A 20,145-nucleotide genomic window follows, 5' to 3' on the forward strand; every position below is an offset into this window, starting at 1 on the left:
CAATTAGGTATAGACATGGACATAAACCTAATACAAATTTAATGTTAGTGTTACTCATATATCTCATATATACATATGTGTGCATATATATATATATATATATATATATATATATATAAATTTACTCCTTGATACCAGTATATTCTACAGGGCAAACTTCTTCTCTCACATTGGCAGTAGATCAGCATACCCAGGCTGTTTTATTGCAACCTTCGGCGGGCACACACTAAAAGAACAACACTGGGATACGCCAGCATCCAGTGACCACAACGGTCACCAAAACCTTTTCTGCAATTACCACATTCAGGTAGTAATCGCTTTGTTACCTTCCATAGGCTCTCCTACTTATGACTTCATAGTGTCAACAGAACAGCTTTTTTTAAAACACAAAAACAAAACCTATGAAATGGAGTGAGGACTGTATGTGCTCAGTCATACATTTCTTTTAATATATACAGAAATGCAAACAACACACCCATGTGATTCTGTTCTGTGTCTAATCTTTCCTCACTAAGCAATTTATAAGATATTTAGCTAGCTGTGGCTCTGAGTCCTACTTAAGGAGTGGGATGGGAGGGAGAGATGAATAAAGAGAAAAGAAAGAAACCCAGGATCTCAAACATCTGATTCTGTTTGGTTGATAAGGCAAGGTGGGACCCAGGGATTCTTGAGCTTGGGAAAAATCACTACAGCCTCACCCTCCTTTTGTATGCACCTCCATACTCCTCTCCAGCACTTCCAAACGATCCCAAGAAAGACACACTCCCAGTGACACATCCAGTCAGGGTATCTTTCTACTATCTCTTGAATCCCCCAGGGGAATCTCATGCATCCAAGCTGGAGCAGTCCCTGCAGTGAAAGAACTCCTTGCTGGGAAGCTAGTCCCTAGCGCGCTGCTTCCTCTCCTGGAAACTCTTCATGTAAATGACATCTACTCAGCCCTGGGGTTTGTTCCCGCATCTGGGAGCCTTCCCTTAACCCTAGACTAGGCGCAGGACTTGATTGTCTGCTTAAACGCCCTGTCCTTCTTATGTGTAATTGTCACATTTGTCATACTTGTTTAATATCTTTTTCCATACTATTTTACAAACCCGAAGAGGTTGGTACCATACTTGCCTGATTCATTTCCGTCCTTCCAATTCCTAAAACAGTGATGGGCATGTAATACGTGCACTCTCAATAGACATTTGGTGAGGGAAGCCTAAGTAAGTTAATACAGGTGAAGTGCTCGGTTTAATTCCTGGCACATGGCGGTGCTCACTACATGTTAGCTACAGGTGCTGTGAATCACGCACATATCTGTGCAGTCCTGAAGCCTAAACCCGTTGAGCATAGTTGGTAGACTTTGAAAGAATATCAACTGCCCCCAATCCTTAGAACATTTCTGGCCTGCCAGTTCTCCTGGTAACCTGAGCTTGTCAGTACATAAGGCTCACTAACCCCTGACATTCTAAAAAGGCAAAACAGCTTTTAGATCAGATAAGACCAGATAGAGAGTCTCTGCTGCTGACTGCAACACGCTGCGTGCCTTCTTCCTCCTCACCTTCTCATGGTGATCTGAAACCTTGTTCTTGAATATCTCATGACTCCAGCTCTTAAGCTAAATGATAGCATTCTAATTTTAGTTGTTTTTCAGCAGATAGATTTTGTCCTGCAGTGTGTCTAACTGCTGCTGTAATGAGCCATCGTGCTGCTGAGTTCTATGGTTATATTTAGGTTGGTTCCCTGAGTGAAGGCTGAGCCGTCTCTTTTCATTACATTTGTATTTACTTTCAAACTAAACAAGAACAGAGTCTGGACTGGACCAGAAGTTGTAGGGGGCTCTGAAGTGTTTTCATGCAACAAACCCTAGTTCGTTGCTAGGGGGGATGAATCTGACCACATTTTTTAAAAAAAACTTCCTAGTGATTCCAGAGGAAATGGCTGTGAAACCACTAAATGATATCGTATATTCTAGGACTTTTAACAGAGGATTCGGTTTAGTTCAAACTAGCCAGGCATAAAGGAAGCACTTAGGATAAGTTTGAACTAAACCAAATCCTCAGTTATAAGTCTTGGAAAATAAGGTATCATTTAGCGGTTTTGCAGCTATTTCCTCTGGAATCACTAGAAAATTTTTAAAAATAAAGTGGGGTATGATTCATCCCTTTCAGCAACAAACTAAGGGCTGTGGTATAAAAACACTTCAGAGCACCCCACAAATTCTGAGGCCAATGGAAGCGGGTAGGGGGCTCTGAGCAATTTTAGCAGGTGGTGAGATGATCAGATAAGCTTGAGGGAGGGTAACCCCGCGGTACCTTGAAAGATAGGTTGGGGAAGTGGAGAAAGACAGAAAAGAGATCCATACAAGAGCAGGCTGGTGCTCCAGTGAACGGGTCCCAAGGATCAGAACCAGAGGAGTAGCAATAAGAATGGATACCTAGAGGAGAGAAGGTGAGGATGGAGAGTGAGACCAGAGAGAGAAGATGAGGATGGAGACTGGGACCAGAGAAGAGGAGGTGAGGCTGGAGATCAGGACCAGGGGAGAGGAGGTGAGTCTAGAGACCAGGACCAGAGGAGAGGAGGTGAGGATGAAGACCAGGACCAGAGAAGAGGAGGTGAGGATGGAAACAGGGACCAGAAGAGAGATGGTGAAAATGGAGACTGGGACCGGAGGAGAGAAGATGAAAATAAAGACCAGGATGAAAAGAGAGAAGGTGAAGATGGAAACCAGGACCAGAGGAGAGGAGGTGAGGATGGAGACCGGGACCAGAGGAGAGGAGGTGAGGATGGAGACCAGGACCAGAGGAGAGGAGGTGAGGATGGAGACAAGGACCAAGGGAGAGGAGAGGAGGTGAGGATGGAGACAAGGACCAGGGGAGAGGAGGTGAAGATGGAGACCAGGACGAGGGGAGAGGAGGTGAGGATGGAGACCAGGACGAGGGGAGAGGAGGTGAGGATGGAGACCAGGACCAGGGGAGAGGAGGTGAGGATGGAGACCAGGAACAGAGGAGAAGAGGTGAGGATGGAGAGTGAGACCAGAGGAGAGGAGGTGAGGATGGAGACCAGGACCAGAAGAGAGGAGGTGAGGATGGAAACCGGGACTGGAGCAGAGAGGGTGAGGATAGAGACTGACACTGGAGGAGAGGAGGTGAGGTTGGAGAGTGAGACCAGAGGAGAGGAGGTGAAGATGGAGAGTGAGGCCAGAGGAGAGGCAGTGAGGATGGAGACTGGGACCGGAGCAGAGGAGGTGAGGATGGAGACCAGGACCAGAGGAGTGTTGATGAGGATGGAGAGGGAGACACAAATTCAAGAGATACTGCAAAAGGAAAACCAGATGATTTGGTAACATGAGGAATGCGAAGGAGGAGAAACAGGCTTTGACCTGGAGTGACTGGGAACAAGGTTTATCTTTACTAAATATGAGGAACATAGGGAAGAAGAGGAAGTTCAGGGAGGAAATTTAGTCTTTGGAACAAACTGAATTTGAGGTTCTGGCAAGATCCAGGCTGATGGAAATGTGAGCTGGAGTTCAAGAACAATGTCAGGACTGCCTCAGAGATGTGTTGACCAAAGCATCATTTCTTTTTATAGCCTGGGTCCTTTTGTCCCTTCACAGTGGCATCTGCTTTAAGGTCATAGTCAATCTTTTTCATTAGAAGGTAGAACATCTTACAAATAAGAGCCTCTGACTTCTTCTTGGAGTCATCTGAGGCATCACATTTTATTAATCGCACTTTTGACCTTCTATAATAGATGTTTTATCTGGCTCTTCTACTTAAACCGTGGTACTTTTTGCCATCTTAGAAAGTGCGTAACAGGCTCCCATGACTGAAGAAACTGGGGCCAAGAAAGTGCCAGTAAGTTGGCCAAGCTCGCACAGCCAGTTATCAGCATCCTGATTCCTGACCCCCTGCACTTCCCACTGGGGCAAGTGGTGCCTTTCAGACCCTCCCTGGTGGCATCTTGCTCTGTCTCTGCAGTACAGCTTGTTACTTTGCACTCAGAACTGTTTCTTTAGAACTGGCATATTCCTGTGGTCTCTTATAGCTTATGTGTTGTTTCCTTCTAACTGAACTTTAAAAAATTTTGCTTTTCTTTCCTACTTTGTGAGGGCCTAAACGTAGTCACTTTATGTTCACTTCTACCAAGAATATTCTCGGTGTTTGTAACCAGCCTATAGTTTTGAACACCATGCCCCACCCTCCTTCCCAAATGTTCGTTCCATGTTAATGGTTTTAAGAATTGTATGGATTGTTGCATGAAAGAGATTGTTGCATGAAAATGTATCTGTTGTCAACCCACATGGGTTCCTTTAACTCTAGCAACATTAAGTGATCTTTTGTCTTTCATACTGCTTATCCAACTCAGAGCCCCGGCCTCTTCTACGAGGGGAAAATGAGCTGCATTCCTAGGGCTGGTGAGAAATCAGTGCCAATGGGGACAATAAACAGTAATCAGACAAGATTCCATTTAAAACATTAGGGTTGCAATGTGTCATCCAAAGCTATAATAATAAAGGCCCATTGGTCCCCAGTAGAGCACAGTTTAATTAAATGCAACCATAAGACAACTTTACCTTAACCTTGTAGAACTGATGCTTTCTATTAAAATAGTTTCTGCTTGGTCCTTCTTTTACCGTATAGATGCCTTGAACCTCCGAAACCGACAGGTCATCTGTGTCACTCTCAAGGTCCTCCAGCATCTGGTTGTGTCAGCTGAGATGGTGGGCAAGGCCTTGGTGCCTTATTACCGTCAAATCCTCCCTGTCCTGAACATCTTTAAGAACATGAACGGTGAGTGAGCCCACGAGTCAAAATGTCTTTTAAGCCAAAGAAAAAGGGAGTGGTTTGAAGTAGAGTTAATTAGCAACACGTTTAGGATTTATTATTGCATATAAACCATGATCCATTTGGAGATCTAAATAGCATATTCCCACGCCTTCTCCAGCTACTCCCTAGGGAAACAGTAAAGTTAACAATTTCATTTATTACTCCTCAGGTACAGCTTACTTACTCAGTACAGAAGCGCTAGCAGTTCTATAAGCTTCCAATAATTAAACTGTGAAGTTTTTTTAATGGTCTTTTGAATACATTAGTAGGTTTTGAGTTTGTTCTTTTTCTTGATAGTGATTCTACCTTTAGATACTTCCTGTTACAATTTCAGTCAGTTTCTTTCCATTGGTTTAAGATGAATTTTTAAGCACTATTATTGAAATCTGGTAAATGGTTTTGATGATTCATTTATTTTTTGTAGTATTATTCTATAAGCTTTGGAAAACACAGATGAATTCATATGGCTCTATTTTACCCTAACAAAGATATTAGCAAGTTTTTGGTGACCTTTGGCAGGCAGTGGATGTAAATCTATTCATTAAGCGTGTGATTTCATTGAAATGATGAGTCTAATTTTCTTTTTTCTTGTTAATTTTGAAGTTCCATACTTCTCACATGCATGGTATAAGTCAACATTGAAGTTATTTCCTGATAGTGGTATCAATAAGTTAGTAATTTAATGGAGCACTGAATGAAACTTTTACAACATGATCTGCTCATCATACATTCAAGAAAAAAAATCAAACAAGAAGCTGAGTTTACAGCAGCTCCTGCCACAAACAGACTTTTGTTTGGAATCACTATTTTTTATATTATTACTCAATTGCTGTTATGTCTGCTCCAGGCATAGACTATTCAGGAAATCATGGAATTCTCAAAAAGCGTTTAGCTCTCTTTCAATAGTAGAACTGGCTTATATGTTAAATACTATACATATTTAGAAAAAGGACTTCAAACTGGAGCTATAGGAGCTTACCAGTGCCTGTAGTGGAGTGCTTGCAATGGTGTTCTGTTCAAATTATCTGAAGAGCTGTGGGTAAGGTGGACATTCAGGCGAGATGGTTAGTCTTTAAGCAAAGTAATAACTGGGTTTTAATAATTGAGTCTCTTATTGTTAAAACTTAATGTTTCAGTAACAATATTCCTACATTTGGAAAATACTTATTTAAACAGTCTTCATTCATAGTTCATACTTTTACCATATAGTAGCAGCAAATATCCATGAAGTTATGGGAGACTCCCAACGTGCACCTTTTTCAAGTAAGGTCGATAAAAGAAACTCTAACTGCATACCTCATATTTAGATTCTAGTAACTTGAGGGAGATAGAGATAAAGATGTTCTGCTAGAGATGAGAGCATTATTAAAGAGATGGAAGCATCAGGGAACAGCCACCCCCAAATGTCTTAGTTAACATTTGTGAAGTGTGCGATTCACTAATATTTCCTCAGTAATCCTCATGCAAATCTATGATGCATGTACTATTACTATTTCCATTTAATTGTTGCAAAAGTTGCCTCTTGTAGCTTTCCTCCCATGTGAACAGTTGTTTCTGTACTTGATGATCCTGGAAGATGAGCCTGAACACATTTCTCCTTTCTTGCCTGAGTATCTGGGAATAGGTAGCTACTGCAACACTGCTTTAATGCTTTTGTTGGTCACACAATAAAGGCTAGAACTTATATCTAAGCATCATTCTGTATCCCTGTATAAAAGTAGAAAATCAGTGATGTTCAAAGGACAATTAGAATCTTTCTTTATCCTCAAGGAAATCTGTAAAGATGGATAAATATTGCTGCCGCGAAGACAGATAAATCTTGTTGGGAGCTCTAGACTACTAAACAAAACAATTGGTTTCTACTGCTTTCTCATTATAGTTTTTCTTTAAATCTTTAACTCACAGGTGTTCATATACTTAACAAAGAAAATTATTGACTTTAAGAATAAATCCCTAGTAAGATTTTATCAATGTGGGACATTTAAAGTTCATACGAGAGTCCTTAATTGGTTCCAAACTCAGCTAATTCTTTTGGAGTCTTTCTAAATACATGCATCAGGAATTCTACATTTAAATTATTTTTCTGCTTAACATTTTTCTGACATTTGTAGGGAAAAATATTATCTTCCGCTTCATTTTCTACTTATCTTAGAAACCTGTCACAACAATGCCAGCCTGCAGTTTGCTGTATTTTCAGAGGGTCCTATTACAAAATTGGAGCATTCTAGCTATAAAAACTTAAAACTGTTCTTTAAAGTAGCTATGTTACCCTAGATCCAATTCTTTCAGAAAAAAAAGCTTATCGCAGGATTTTCAATTACATTAGAATTTTCACTAGGAAAATGGTTTAGCTTTAATAACATTTTAAGAAAGCCTGCTTTATGATATACATCACAAAATTATATATACTTATTTTATTTAAGCAGATGTCCTTAGTAACAGATATAATATTTACAATTAAAATTACATTAGAAATTGACAGTATGTAGCAGTAGAAAAAACTCATCCTAAATTTCAATGTATTTGAGAACAATTGCACATTTCCGTATTCCTCTTTTTTTTTTTTGTATTTCTCTTTTATGTAAATCAATGTCTCGTTAAACTCAGATTCAAAAATATTTCTTTCAAATCCCACTACGAAATTCTTTTTAGAATGCGACCAGATACAAGTGACAAAAAAGAATGAGAGAAAATATTCTTTCAAATAAAATGACCTGTCCGTCTGTCAGCATCCCCTCGAAGCGCAAACATTAGATTAGTTCTACTGCCTGAAGTTTTTGCAATGTCTCCTGTTTTAATGCCACATGAACTTCCTCTGAAATAAGCAGTGGGGGTTGCAGAGCCAGGGACCTGGACATTGGGACAGTGGCCCATGTGAGGAGCCCAGGCTTCCAGTCTTTTCAAGGACCAGTTGGAAATCAAGTAGGGGAGGAGGAACAGTCCATGCTCACAGCACCAGTTCAGGCCCCATCTACACGATCAGAGCAATGAAAACTTACAGCCAGCCCCACTAGATCATTCTTGTTCTAGCAGAGAAAGTGGCTGTATCCTCTTGTGTGTTCATAATATTTTTCACAGAGTTTAGTTAGGCTGTAGTTAAAACAAGAACAGATAAATCTGAGATGTGAATGGTAGTGTAGACTAAACGGTAACATTTTGGAGCCAGAAAAGCTGTGACCTCAGGCAAATCCCTTAAAGTCTCTAATCATCAATTTTTCTGTCTACACAAAATATGCATCGTAACAACTTTTCATTAGGGTGGGCATAATTCGAGACAAGGTGTTCAGGGCACCTTCACATGGAGCCTGTCCATGACCGGGTATTAATGAGAGAGCCATTATGATTACACAACATTATATACATATCCAATATTATATACATACAATAGTATATATTATACAAGAATATCATGCTCTATGAATTATTATGTAACAACATAACCAGGCAACTGAAAGTGTTGTGTGTGACCCATAGCGCTCTCTCGTTGGGTGACCTGTCGCTTGGCCCTCTGTGAGCCTGTGAGTGGCATGTGGCCTCCCGGTCTCACCAGCTGCGTCAGTGCCTTTGCTTCAAATGGTTCATTTTGGCTCTAATTGCCAAATGCAGGGCGAGTGGCCAAATAAGTGAAAGACTCAGATTCATTCACTGGTAACAGGTTTTCAAATCCATCCTTTCCTGGCATAATCTCTCAGCTTGAATATGTGACTGGAGTTTAGGGAACATCGTATTTACAAAAGAGAAACCTCTTTCCAGCACAGACAAGGAAAGCCTGGGCCAGGGTCCTCTTCGAAAAAACCAAACTGCTATCTAAGCTTTTGAGCTCATTTCCCTGCATTCTAAACAGTGAATTTTGGACGTAAAACATGCTGTCTTTCCAGTGACTGCTTTGAGGGGAAAGAGAAAGGGGAGTTCCTACAAAATATTCCTTGGATGCATTTGTCATACAGCCAATAGCAATTTATTCTTTCCTATGTTCTTTCACAAATGTTATTAAAGGTTACAGAAAATTAAAACAATAGGAATCTTCAATTTATAGCTTTCAGAGATGAAACTACCAAATTAATGATGCAGAGTATTACATTTGAGGAGCATGAGCCAATAAATGGCATTAAAGCTTTTACAGCTGGAATATGGGCTCTGCCAGCAGATTAGGGCTCTCCGACAGGCCTGTTGACCATATTTTGGTTCATTTCTAACAGTACCAATAGTTCTGAAACAATCCCTACCTAAAAGATTTCAGACTCCAGATATCAGAGACTCTGATAATGTTGTAAATTTATGTCATGAAATATGCAAAAGTAAACATAATAATGAAATATCCTGTCCCCACATTTTTAGGAATCAAATTGCTTGGCTTTATCTAAGATAAATCTAAGATGTTTACCATTATAGACTAATAAAAAGTTCATTAAAGAGACAAAATTTTAATTCAGATGCAGGCACATTAAAACATATAGGGAATGAGGATGCCTGAAGTTTGCAAAATTTTAGGATGTTTGTACCAGGTCTTTGACCTGTAATTTAAATGGCTTCTAAGAAATAGAAGTAATTATTTTATGTTGATCATCTTTTAAAACAACTTCTAAGGAGAACCTAGGCCTTGTAAGTCAACCTGATTCAAACCCTCCTTGATAACCCTCCTTGATATTCGTGTGAATTCTCTGGGACCAATTCTCATGCTCTTTTCAAACGTTGATGAACGTCTGGGAATGGATTACCAAACAACAACAGCAGCAACAAAACTTTCAGTTTTTCTGTCCCAAAGTTGATGTATGTAAAGGTTATTTCTCCTCACAGAGATTTACATTTAATTTTGGAATTCAGGTTCATTCCCCATGGAATTCTGAACAATTTTGCGTTCATGATTTACATTTTAGAAATTTACTTCGAAGTCCCTTTGAAATGGTTAAATGTGTTAAATTTGAACCATGAGATTATCCTAAATTCATTGAGGAAATTATTAGAACTACTGCCCCCCACATTTCTGAAAGTTAGATTTGGAATTTCCTGCATATATATCTAGTCTCTCTGAGCACTTCCTCCGTGCACACTTAACTCATTTGTCTGCAGAGAATCCTGGGATTATAAAGTTGGAAGATCCATGTAGGGGTCCTTTGGTCTAAGAGTATCTCCAGTTTACCAAACTAATCAACCATTACTTCCACGAAGGCAAAATGTTTGTGTTGGTCTTTCCTTTTCTTATATAGAGCTTGGCACACCTAGTAGAATCAGGTGCCTAATATGTGCTTGTGTGAAATTAGTTCACTAACTCAGCCTACACAACCAGTACTTATTTGTTCCGTCTTGTCCAAGCAGCCTCACTACTTCATGGGGTAGCCTGTTCTACTTCCAAAGAGAAAGGCAGCTCCTGTTTTGAAAGGAAATTTACACCTAACATTTCCGTCTGGTTCACCTCTCTCATCTAAACTACACAGCACAATGGTTAATCCTTTTCCACATATAGCAAGCCCTCGGGAAATTATAGAAAACTTTCCTTCCCCCTCAGTATTCACTTCTCCAAGTGCAATATCCCTACTTCTTCCAAGCATTCTCTATAAGCAGAGCTCCCAAAGCCTGGAAAATCTTTGAGGATGGGGAGGGAGGACTCATTTCTACAGAAACAGATGGTTGTGCAGTGATCTAAGTGAGAGGGCAGCCCAGGACAGCAGATGGTCCTGGGAAGGGCTCAGGCCTCCCTCCCTCACCTGATGCCCCCACGCGTGGTCAGCCCATAAAGACCTCTTTACCATGGTGAAACCTACACATGCTTATGAGGTTAAATGCCTTTCCTCTTCACTGAGACTGCTACATTTGAGTCTATTTTCAACCCAAATCCACTTATAAAAAGCATCAGGGGAGTGGGGTCAGTCAAACTGTAAATTACGTCTCTATGTGCTCTTCTCTGTAGACCTCCCTGGTTGCGCCTGCCCGGAGGGAAGGATTATTCTGAGTTGTCTGTAACCTGGTAGGGCGATATCTAAAGAAATCAGAATCCAGCTCTGAAGGCTGTGTCTTAGCTTCCTGGAGCCACGTAACAAATTACCATACACAGAATGGCTTAAACAACAGAAATGTATCGTCTCCCAGGTCTGGAGGCTACGAGTTAAAGATCAAGGTGTGGACAGGGCCAGCTCTCACTGCAGGCTCCGGGGAAGCCTCCTTCCTGCTGCTTTTAGCTTCCGGAGGTGCCAGCCGTCCTTGAGCTTCCGGAGGTGCCAGCCGTCCTTGAGCTCTTTGGCTTGTGGATGATGCATCACTCCAGTCCCGCCCCATCTTCATGTGGCCTTTTTTCCTGTGCGTCTGTCTCTGTGTCTCTTCTCTTCCTATGAGAATACCAGCCCTCATAAGGATTGGATTAAGCGCCCACCCTACTCCAATACTCCAATATGACTTTATCTTAACTACTTTCATTGGCAATGACCCTATTTCCAAGTAAGGCCACATCCTAAAGTTCTGGAAAAGACAGGAATTTGGGGGACACACTATTCAATCCAGTCCAGATGATATACCTCTTTCCTACAGTCTGTGGGGAGAAAATCTCATCTTTGATTTTCTAAAGGTAGAGGTTTTGTGTTGGTTTCACTCCTTCACGTTGCTGTAACTACTGATACTGAGCCTGCTCTGCACGGACTAATGAAAACTCCCTCTTTCAACAACAAAAATGTCATGCCTTTTCCTTTCAGCAGGAAGGGTTTGTTTAGTTAAGAAAGAAACTGGGCCTGGATAAGTTTTGAGTAGGGGAGATGCAGGGAATTGATGTTTCTCTTCTTCTTCAGTAATGCTGCAAACTAACCAGAGATGGAAGCTCACACTTCCAACAGCTCTGGATGCTGCCCTGGGGATCCCATAGCAGCACCCCAGGGTGCTGCTGCACCAGCCCAGTCTCCAGGGACCTGGCCACGGTAAGGTTGGTTCACCTGGGCCTGTCCCGGCCCAAACCAGCTGGGCAGGAGGCTCAGGCCACTGTGTGCCTAAAGGGGTTTGTACCAATAAATGCGGGTCACCTGGTGGACAAGCAGGGGAAGATGCTTGGGCAGATGGGATAATTTGTGGAGAAACAAGAAATGGGACAAAGCATGCAGGTGCCGAGCACAGCACTGAGGCGCAAAGGCTCCGGCTGCAGTTCTTCTGGGTTCAAACTCTGTTTGCCAGCTGTGGCTTTTGACGGGTTATGTAACAACTCCGTGCCTTAGTCTCCATAATTTAAAAACCAAGTTATTGGGAGGATTAAAGCAGCTCATTGACTTGCAGAGAACTATAAGAAGGTCATTTTTCAGGAGTATCTACTTGGAGAGAAGGAGGGGAATGAATTGTGGAATCGAGTGTCAGTGCTTTGAAACTCGCGTGTTAGGTAAACGTCTCCTACCTGCAGCACAGGATTTATGGAGAGAACCAAATACGTGTGGCTTTATATGGTCCTTCCAAGGAAATTAAGTGAAATCTATTTAAGTTAATATCATAATTAACATCTAAGATGATTACATATGAAATAAATATTCAAGAATCAATACCTTTCCCATATGCCAGCAGTCAGAAATGCAATGCAAAGTTCATTTTCTAGATGCTACTAATTCCTAACTGCAAATATTCCAACCCAGACAAACTTTCACTGCTCAGCTCTCCCTTCCCCCAAAGACAGTTTAGTTCCTTCCTTGGCCCTCTCACATCATTGCAAAGAAGGGCTGAGTAGTGACCTACGCATAGGGCTGCATCAGCAGGTTCACTGGCCTGCCCCAGTGAACTAGTGAAATCCCAACCTCTTTCCACTGTGTTCTGTTTTCGATTGGCCCTTATATTTGTGGTTTCTCTGTATAAATCTTTCCAAGTTGTCGTGGCCAAGTTTCTCCTGGACATCCCCATTTCACCAGCATCTGGCTTTAACACTGTCCCCACTTATGCAACTTTACCTGAAGGGATCAGACTGCCAGGAGGATACTGAGTTGCAGACAGGTTCATGGCCCAGGCACATCCCCATTGTTTCTGGACCAGTGGCAAATGTGGTATATCTAGAATGGCTTGTGTAAGAGAATCCCATTCATTGCTTCTGAAACGGTGATGAAAGATGTCAACAAAAAAAGTCACACTCTGTAAAATATTTAAAGAGACTTATTCTGAGCCAAATATGGGTGACCATGACCCAAGGCACAGTCTCAGGAGGTCCTGAGAACATGTGCCTAAGGTGGTTGAGTTACAGCTTGGTTTTTATATGTTTTAGGGAGACATAAGACATCAATCGATATGTGTGGGGTATACATTGGTTTGGTCCAGAAGGGCGGTGGTTTACAGGTCATAGTGGGTTCAAAGAGTTCCTGATTGGCAATTGGTTGAAAGAGTTAAGTTATTGTCTAAACACCTGGAATCAACAGAAAAGAGTGTCAGGGTCAAGATAAGGGGCTGTGGAAACCAGGTTTCTTATTATGTAGATGAAGTCTTATAGGTGGTACCCTTAGAGAAAATAAGTTGGCAGATGTTTCCTAATCAGACCCTTAAAAGATGCTAGACTCTCCGTAAATCTCTTCAGGACTGGGAGGGCATGGAATGGGGAAAGATCTATTATGTTAATAGAGATTCTTTATAGACACAACTTTCTCCCCACTAAAATGACTTTTCAGGCCATTTCAAAATATGGCAAAGAAACATATTTGGGGTGAAATATTTTGATTTTCTACTTTGTCTGTCATGTGAGGTTATGCTAGAGTCAGGCTGGAAAGTAAGCCACGTTATATAGGGTTAAATCAAACCTCTCTGATGAGATTTTATGGTTTGTGGGGCGTGACTCCCCAGGTCCCTTAGATAGGAATTTGGGCAAGAGAAGTAAAAGGTCAGAGTTCAGTCCTCAAAGGGAACTGCAGTATGGAAACAGCAGCTCAGGATGGAGCTGGAACTGGCACTCATGCCCCCTGCCTGTGTGTGGAACAGGCCATGTGATCTGAAGCCTGCTTCTCAGCCTACGAGACACCCTACTGCCATTCCAGGGACTCTGGGAGTTATCTCTGCTCTTCCCTCCAGATCCACACTCAGACATCCCATCCTTTCAGTAACCTCCCCTGACTCCGCCCCCACTAGCAGAACAGAGGGCTCGTCCCTCCGATTATTCCCAATCTGCCTTGCTGGGTAGAGGTCCTATTTCTTGTGTCCCTCCTCACCAGGAGGGAGAGCCCAGATGCCGGGTGACAGTTGGGACAACTGGCTTTTGGCTGGACCTGTTTTCAAAGCCATGTTTGGAATGTGTGCTTTTGTTACAGGAAAGGGGTCCTGATCCAGATCCAAAGAGAGTGTTCTTGGATCTCACGCGAGACAGAATTCAGGGCAAGTCCATAGAGTAAAGTGAAAGCAAGTTTATTAAGAAAGTAAAGGAATAAAAGAATGGCTACTCCATAGACAGAGCAGCCCCAAGGGCTGCTGGTTGCCCATTTTTATGGTTATTTCTTGAAGATATGCTAAACAACGGGCAGATTATTCATATCTCCCCTTTTTAGACCATATAGGGTAACTTCCTGATGTTGCCGTGGCATCTGTAAACTGTCATGGCCCTGGTGGGAGTGTAGCAGTGAGGACAACCGGAGGTCACTCTCATCGCCATCTTGGTTTTGATGGGCTTGGGCCGGCTTCTTTACTGCGACCTATTTCATCAGCAAGGTCTTTCTGACCTGTGTCTTGTGCCAACCTCCTATTTCATCCTGTGACTCAGAACCCCTTCACTGTCTGGGGATGCAGCCCAGTGGGTCCCAGCCTCATTTTACCCAGCTTCTATTTAAGATGGAGTTGCTCTGGTTTAAATGCCTCTGACACCTTGTCACCCCTCCACCCCTCTGAGGTACCCCAACAGGGATCCACAGACAAAATGACTGGGTTGTGGCTGGTTTCCAGTGCTTGGCCAGTGACATCCCTCCTGCTAGCTGGGAACTGGCACATTTCCCAATCAGAGATTGCCACCAATTCAGCTAAGAACTTACAGATATGCCTAGAGAAATCTGTATAATATGCTTTAATGTATTTAAACGCTCAAAATGGGCCCCAAATGAGCAGGCATGCACATATTCGCCCAAGAGAAAATAGCGTTCTTTTCTATTTATGCAACAGAAAGTTTTACTTAATCTGAGCAAGAAAGCAAATAGCAATTTCTAAAGCTTTAATTTAAGGTGGCTTCTCTATTCAGTCAGCTCATAATTTGTAGTTTTTAAGTCCCCTAAAATATCACCTATTCTGGATTTGCTGATAATTAAGAGTTCATTCTGATTTTCCTTTATATGCAAATCTTCCATGAGAACCAACTAATGACTTTTTAAAGGTCTCTTTGTGGACATTGCAGAGAAAATAAGAATGTCACCAAGTGTAATTGTTATGCTGAATATCACTATTCATGCCATCGTTAAAAGGTCCGTTTAAAGGGGGTGAGAGACAAAAGCTAAGCTTGACTGGGTGGAGGAGCCTTTCCCTGCCACTGCGGAACCCCTCGCAGGGGTGGGTAGTGAGGGCGAGTAAATTGTTCTGCCCTCCCCTGAGTTCCCAGGCTCCTTGAGTCGCACGTGCTCTTCTAGAGACTGATGGGAACGCGCAGCTGGCTTCACTCTCAGACCTTCTCTCCCCGCCCAGCGCGGACGGGCTCCGGCCTAGGAGCTCGCAGAGGGACGGGCTGTGTCGCCTCGCCTCTCCCTGCCTCTGTGTAGGAATTCCCCGCCGCTGAGGTCAGGAGGGCGGGAGTGACACAGGAGCCGTGGCTGCCTGGACTCCTGGGCTGCCCCAGGGGCCGAGGACAGCCAGGTGGAGGCGGCTACGGCTCGGCCCGAACCCACCACGGCCTCCCCTGCAGGGACCTGTGTCCAGCCTCCACGGCCCTGCAGCTGCATTCGCCTCAGCGTCTCGTGCTGGGATCCCTGGGCCCTTCTAGATTTCCATCACACAGGGTCAAAAATGCCCCCACCCGTGCACGCTCGCCGTGAGAAACCCACTCCCATGCCGTGCACTGATCGCCCGGCGTGCTGCCCGGCCTCCAGCCCTGCTGCCTCGGCCTTTCCATTCTGCACCGCAGGGAAGGCCCAGGCGTCGCGCGGCCAGCCCCTGGGGACACCTTCAGGCTGCTCGAGAGGGTTCCAGCTGCCAGGTCAGGAGCAGAGCACAGCCACCGCGCCCTCCGAGGACACCAAGGCACGTCCCGCTGTACCCCCCAGCGCGTGGCCAGTTCCCCGCGACTTTTTAAGCAGTTCTGCTGACGGTGGCCCCCACACCTGCCTGGGCCCACAGCTCACCCAGGTCGAGGGACCCTCGTGTCAGCTCCCTGCCACACCTGTGGTTTGCTTTCTCCAAATAGGAAACAGTTGGAGAAATGTTCCACTTAGTATGAAATCAGCTTTCCATTTTATTGCCTTTCTTAAAAATCTGTAATTTTTACTTTGACAGAATGGAATATAAATGGCTCAGAATAAGCTTAACCATCAATAAATGTGGAGTTGAAAAATGCAATGGACATATTCCCTAGAAAAACTGCAAATATTATTGATATTTTCTTGCTTGCTGCTTTCTGTATTATATTCTCATGTACATCTTGAATTAATGTTCCAAGTAATAAAGAAGAAAGGTAATGATGGCAACGTTATTATGACCAAGTTCTGTTCAGAGCCCTCGAAGATCAATTTACTTTTTTTGCTCTTAAGTACAGTACTTTAATATGAGCTTTAGTGAGCATATTTATATTCATTTGGAGGCGGTCATACAATGAAATTAAAAATCATTCTCCATTCAATGACTTTTAATTTAGATTTTGCATACCGATTACAACTCTGCCTCTGCCCCCGCCCCCCAAAAAACCCTACATTTCATCTTAAGTTCATTTCTTGAAAGTATCTTTGTCACAAACTAAAAAACTAACGATACAATACTGAAATTTAAAAAACAAGATGTAATTGGGCCATAATGACAGGATTATTGCCTGGTAATTTTCCCACTATTTTAAGCTTTGTGTTTGACCTGCGTGCTAGTTGGATATTTATTTGTGTACATCAGGTTTTGAGGAGTTCATAGTTTTTCTAACAGAAATCACTGAATGTTACATATGTTTGTATGAGTCTTTATTTATTATAAATATGATAAACAATCACCTAACCAAATGTCTTAGATGTTGTTCTTTCTGGAAGCATATTTTGTCCTTCCAAAGTTTCTTAAAAGCTGTGAGTGTAGGATAATGATATTCAAAGAGAATCAGTACCTTTTCTATTTTTTTGATGACCAACTAAAATTTCTAGAAGAATTTCTGTTAGGACCATAGACAACCATGGAGTGAGGAGAAGGAGTGTGATGTCGGGCCTGTAAAAACCTGCTTAAAAAACAATCCACACATTCATCTTTCTTCGTGTACCTGCTGATCTAGCCACTGGCAGTGCGGAACATGAGGCCTTCCTGCTCTCACCGTAAGCCTGGTTGCGCTGCCTACACGAAGAGTAATGCACCAGGCTACCTCCAAAAGCATTAGAGAGCAATGTGGTTTTTATGAAAGTTTTTTTTCGAGGGGAATGCCAAAGAGAGAACCACATAGTACATCCTTCACTGATTCATTTAAACAAAACAAAACAAAAAAAGTTGAGTGCTTACTATGTGCCAGCGCAGCAAAGCTTCCTAAAAAATCCTTTAAAAACGGACACTATGCAGCCACACAGTCATTTTCAATTTACCAAATCCCTCAAAGACTTCCCCAGAGCCTCGCCCGGTGAACCTGAATCAATGTGTACAGCCACGGAAGGCCTGAGGGGTGAAGGAGGTTTTCACTACCGTCGGGAAACAAGCAGGTCTAGAAAACATGGGAACCTTGCCACACATGGACACCATCCTGCAAACTTTATGTTCCTTCTAACCATATATCCTTACCTTCTACTCCTCTCTTTAATAACCTGACTCTGAGGTCAGGGTACAATTTGGAACAGTAAAATCCAGCACTGATGGCAGACTTATTGAGATTGCTAAATGGCAAAAAGAGTGCTGTTTAGGCTTAATGCTCTCTCTTAGCTAATGAAACAGTGAAGAACTGCAATCCAATCTCAGATTTTCCACCATCAACATAACCCTCCTGCAGAAGAGTAGGAATGTCAGCTTCATCAGTGCTACTACCATGCTTTGCATCCTGGGAAGATCCCAAGGAGAATCTCCCTCTCTGGGCTACCTCCAAATACTGTCCATCAGGTCTCTCCTGAAATTTCTAAGAGTATTTTTTTTCCAAATCTTTGCTAGGAGATGCAATGTATATGATTTTTGCTAAATCTTTGCTAAGGACCACATGATGATATGTATATCTTGCTTATAAACCCAACCAAAGCGCATTAGAGACCATTTGTCCTGAAGCTACCTACCAACTAGATTTGCGAGTCCACCCAAATGTGTATGACATATGGTCAGGGAGGATGATACATCACCTGTTGCATTTCCCATCATGAGGACTGCCTAATAGGTCTAGTCTTGTTCTAATCTAATAGTCCTGTGAGATCCAACAGCAATGAGCTGAAAGCTAGGGTTTGTTTGTTTGTTGTTTGTTTTAATGTAGGTATTGTTACTAAATGTAAATTCCATGAAGGCAGGGACTTTTGTCTTTTTTTTCACTGCTTTATCAACAGCTCAGCAATTGTTCTTAGCAGTTCCTGAGATTAATAAATATTTGCTGAATGGGTGGATGGAGGGAGAGTGTATTGGTTTTCTGTTGTCACAAATTTAGCCGCTTAGGACAACACCCACATATTATCTCACAGTTCTGCAGATCAGAAATCCAGCAGACTCAGCTATGTAATATGATTAGAATCTAATAAGGGGATCAAAGTGTCAGTTGCCCTGTGTTCCCTGTAGAGCTTCTGAGGAAGAATCCACTTCTAGGCTCATCCCAGGTGTTGATAGAAATCAGTTCTAATGGTTGCAGGACTGAAGTCTCCATTTCCTGGCTGGTTGGCAGCAGTGGGGAGCTCTCAACTGCTAGAGGCGGCCCACATTCCTTGGCCCATGACCATCTCATCTTCAAAGCCACCAATGGAGGGCTTCCTATCACTCGGCCTCCCCTTCTGCCACATCTCATCTGCCTTCCTTTTCTGCTTTCAAGGGCTCGTGTGATTCCCACCCAGATAAAGAAGAGTATTGCTCAAGCAGAGTGTTAACTAATCTTCTAACTTTGTTCCACTTTTTTTTTGTTACAAGGCATGGAACTATGTGGAATAATCCCTTGTTTTAAGGTCAGCAGATTAGTAACCTTAATTCTGTTTGCAAAGTCCTTTCACAACAGTACCTCGATTCATGTTTGACTGAATAACAAGGGGACGGAAATATTGGAGGAACATCTGTAGAATTGAGGTTTTGGAATGAAGTCATCAAAAAATTGATGCTTGGATGACCATGACTGGGAGCTTGAAGTACATGTTCAAGAGGATACAAAATTAACTGCCAACATTTAGTGAAGGTAGCGCAGCTCGACACTGTATTATTTTTGGAATTGTTATTCTTACTTTACAGATGAAAAAGCTGAGCATTGGATCAAATGACTTGCCCAAGGTCACAGGGCAGGAATGAACCAAAGCCAGCACCCAAGAAATAAGCAGGTCCTCCTTCCAAACCTGAGTGGCAGGTACTCTGGAAGTGTAAATTGGATTGCCAGAAATAGCATTTCTAAGGTAATTCTGATCAAAAGATTTCTTTTATTTAAGGTACTGAAGTAAATGGAAGTTTCATTGATCCGATTTAACAACTATTATATGCTGGCAGATCAAAGTAGCTGTTGCTGATCTTCACAAATTCTTATGCATTATGAAGCAAAAATGTTTTCATATCATCAATTTCTATTGTGGAGTAGTGATCAATAATATCTTGAGAAAAACTCTAAACACAGAAAACTATCAGCAAGTTCACCTAATTAAAAACATCAAACAGAATCTTCTAACTTTGTTCCACTTTTTGTGTTAGAAGGCATGTAACCACATGGTGTGCATTCAATTTTTTTTTAATCCCAGCCAAATTCCTTCTCAGAGTTATGGATAAAATCTGTGTATGTAGCTGTCTTTGTCCATTTTTATGTTGCTATAACAGGATAGCTCAGACTGGGTAATTTATTTTTAAAAAGAAGTTTATTTGGCTCATGATTCTGGAGGCAGGGAAGTCCAAGATTGCACAGACCATTTGATGAGGGTCTTGTGCTGCTTCAACTTCAAGTTGAAAAGGACGTGGGCAGGTGCAAAGAGACCAGAGTCTCTGTGGGTCTCATGGGGAAAAATAGTAACTCACATGTGATTCATTTGTACAAATTTTAGTAAGATATAGAGCAAGCTTACACCTTACTCTTTTAGGCAATTTAATTTACACAATGTTTTCA

General features: G+C 42.3%; 1 protein-coding gene across 9 annotated transcripts in view; it reads left to right on the forward strand.

Moving 5' to 3' along the window:
• PACRG (parkin coregulated) overlaps positions 1-20,145 on the forward strand; it is a 656,455-nt gene that overhangs the window by 370,450 nt on the left and 265,860 nt on the right. For 8 of the 9 annotated variants that reach the window (XM_054686982.1, XM_054686981.1, XM_054686980.1 and 5 more), the window contains one exon: positions 4,626-4,775. In XM_054686982.1, the coding sequence (XP_054542957.1) occupies positions 4,626-4,775 (150 nt within the window). Of the gene's footprint in view, positions 1-199; positions 2,730-4,625; positions 4,776-20,145 lie in introns of those variants that run through there. The other variant, XM_054686979.2, reaches the window with a different exon arrangement.

The sequence above is a fragment of the Pan troglodytes genome, chromosome 5 (assembly GCF_028858775.2).
Source record: "Pan troglodytes isolate AG18354 chromosome 5, NHGRI_mPanTro3-v2.0_pri, whole genome shotgun sequence".
Lineage (NCBI taxonomy): Eukaryota > Metazoa > Chordata > Mammalia > Primates > Hominidae > Pan > Pan troglodytes.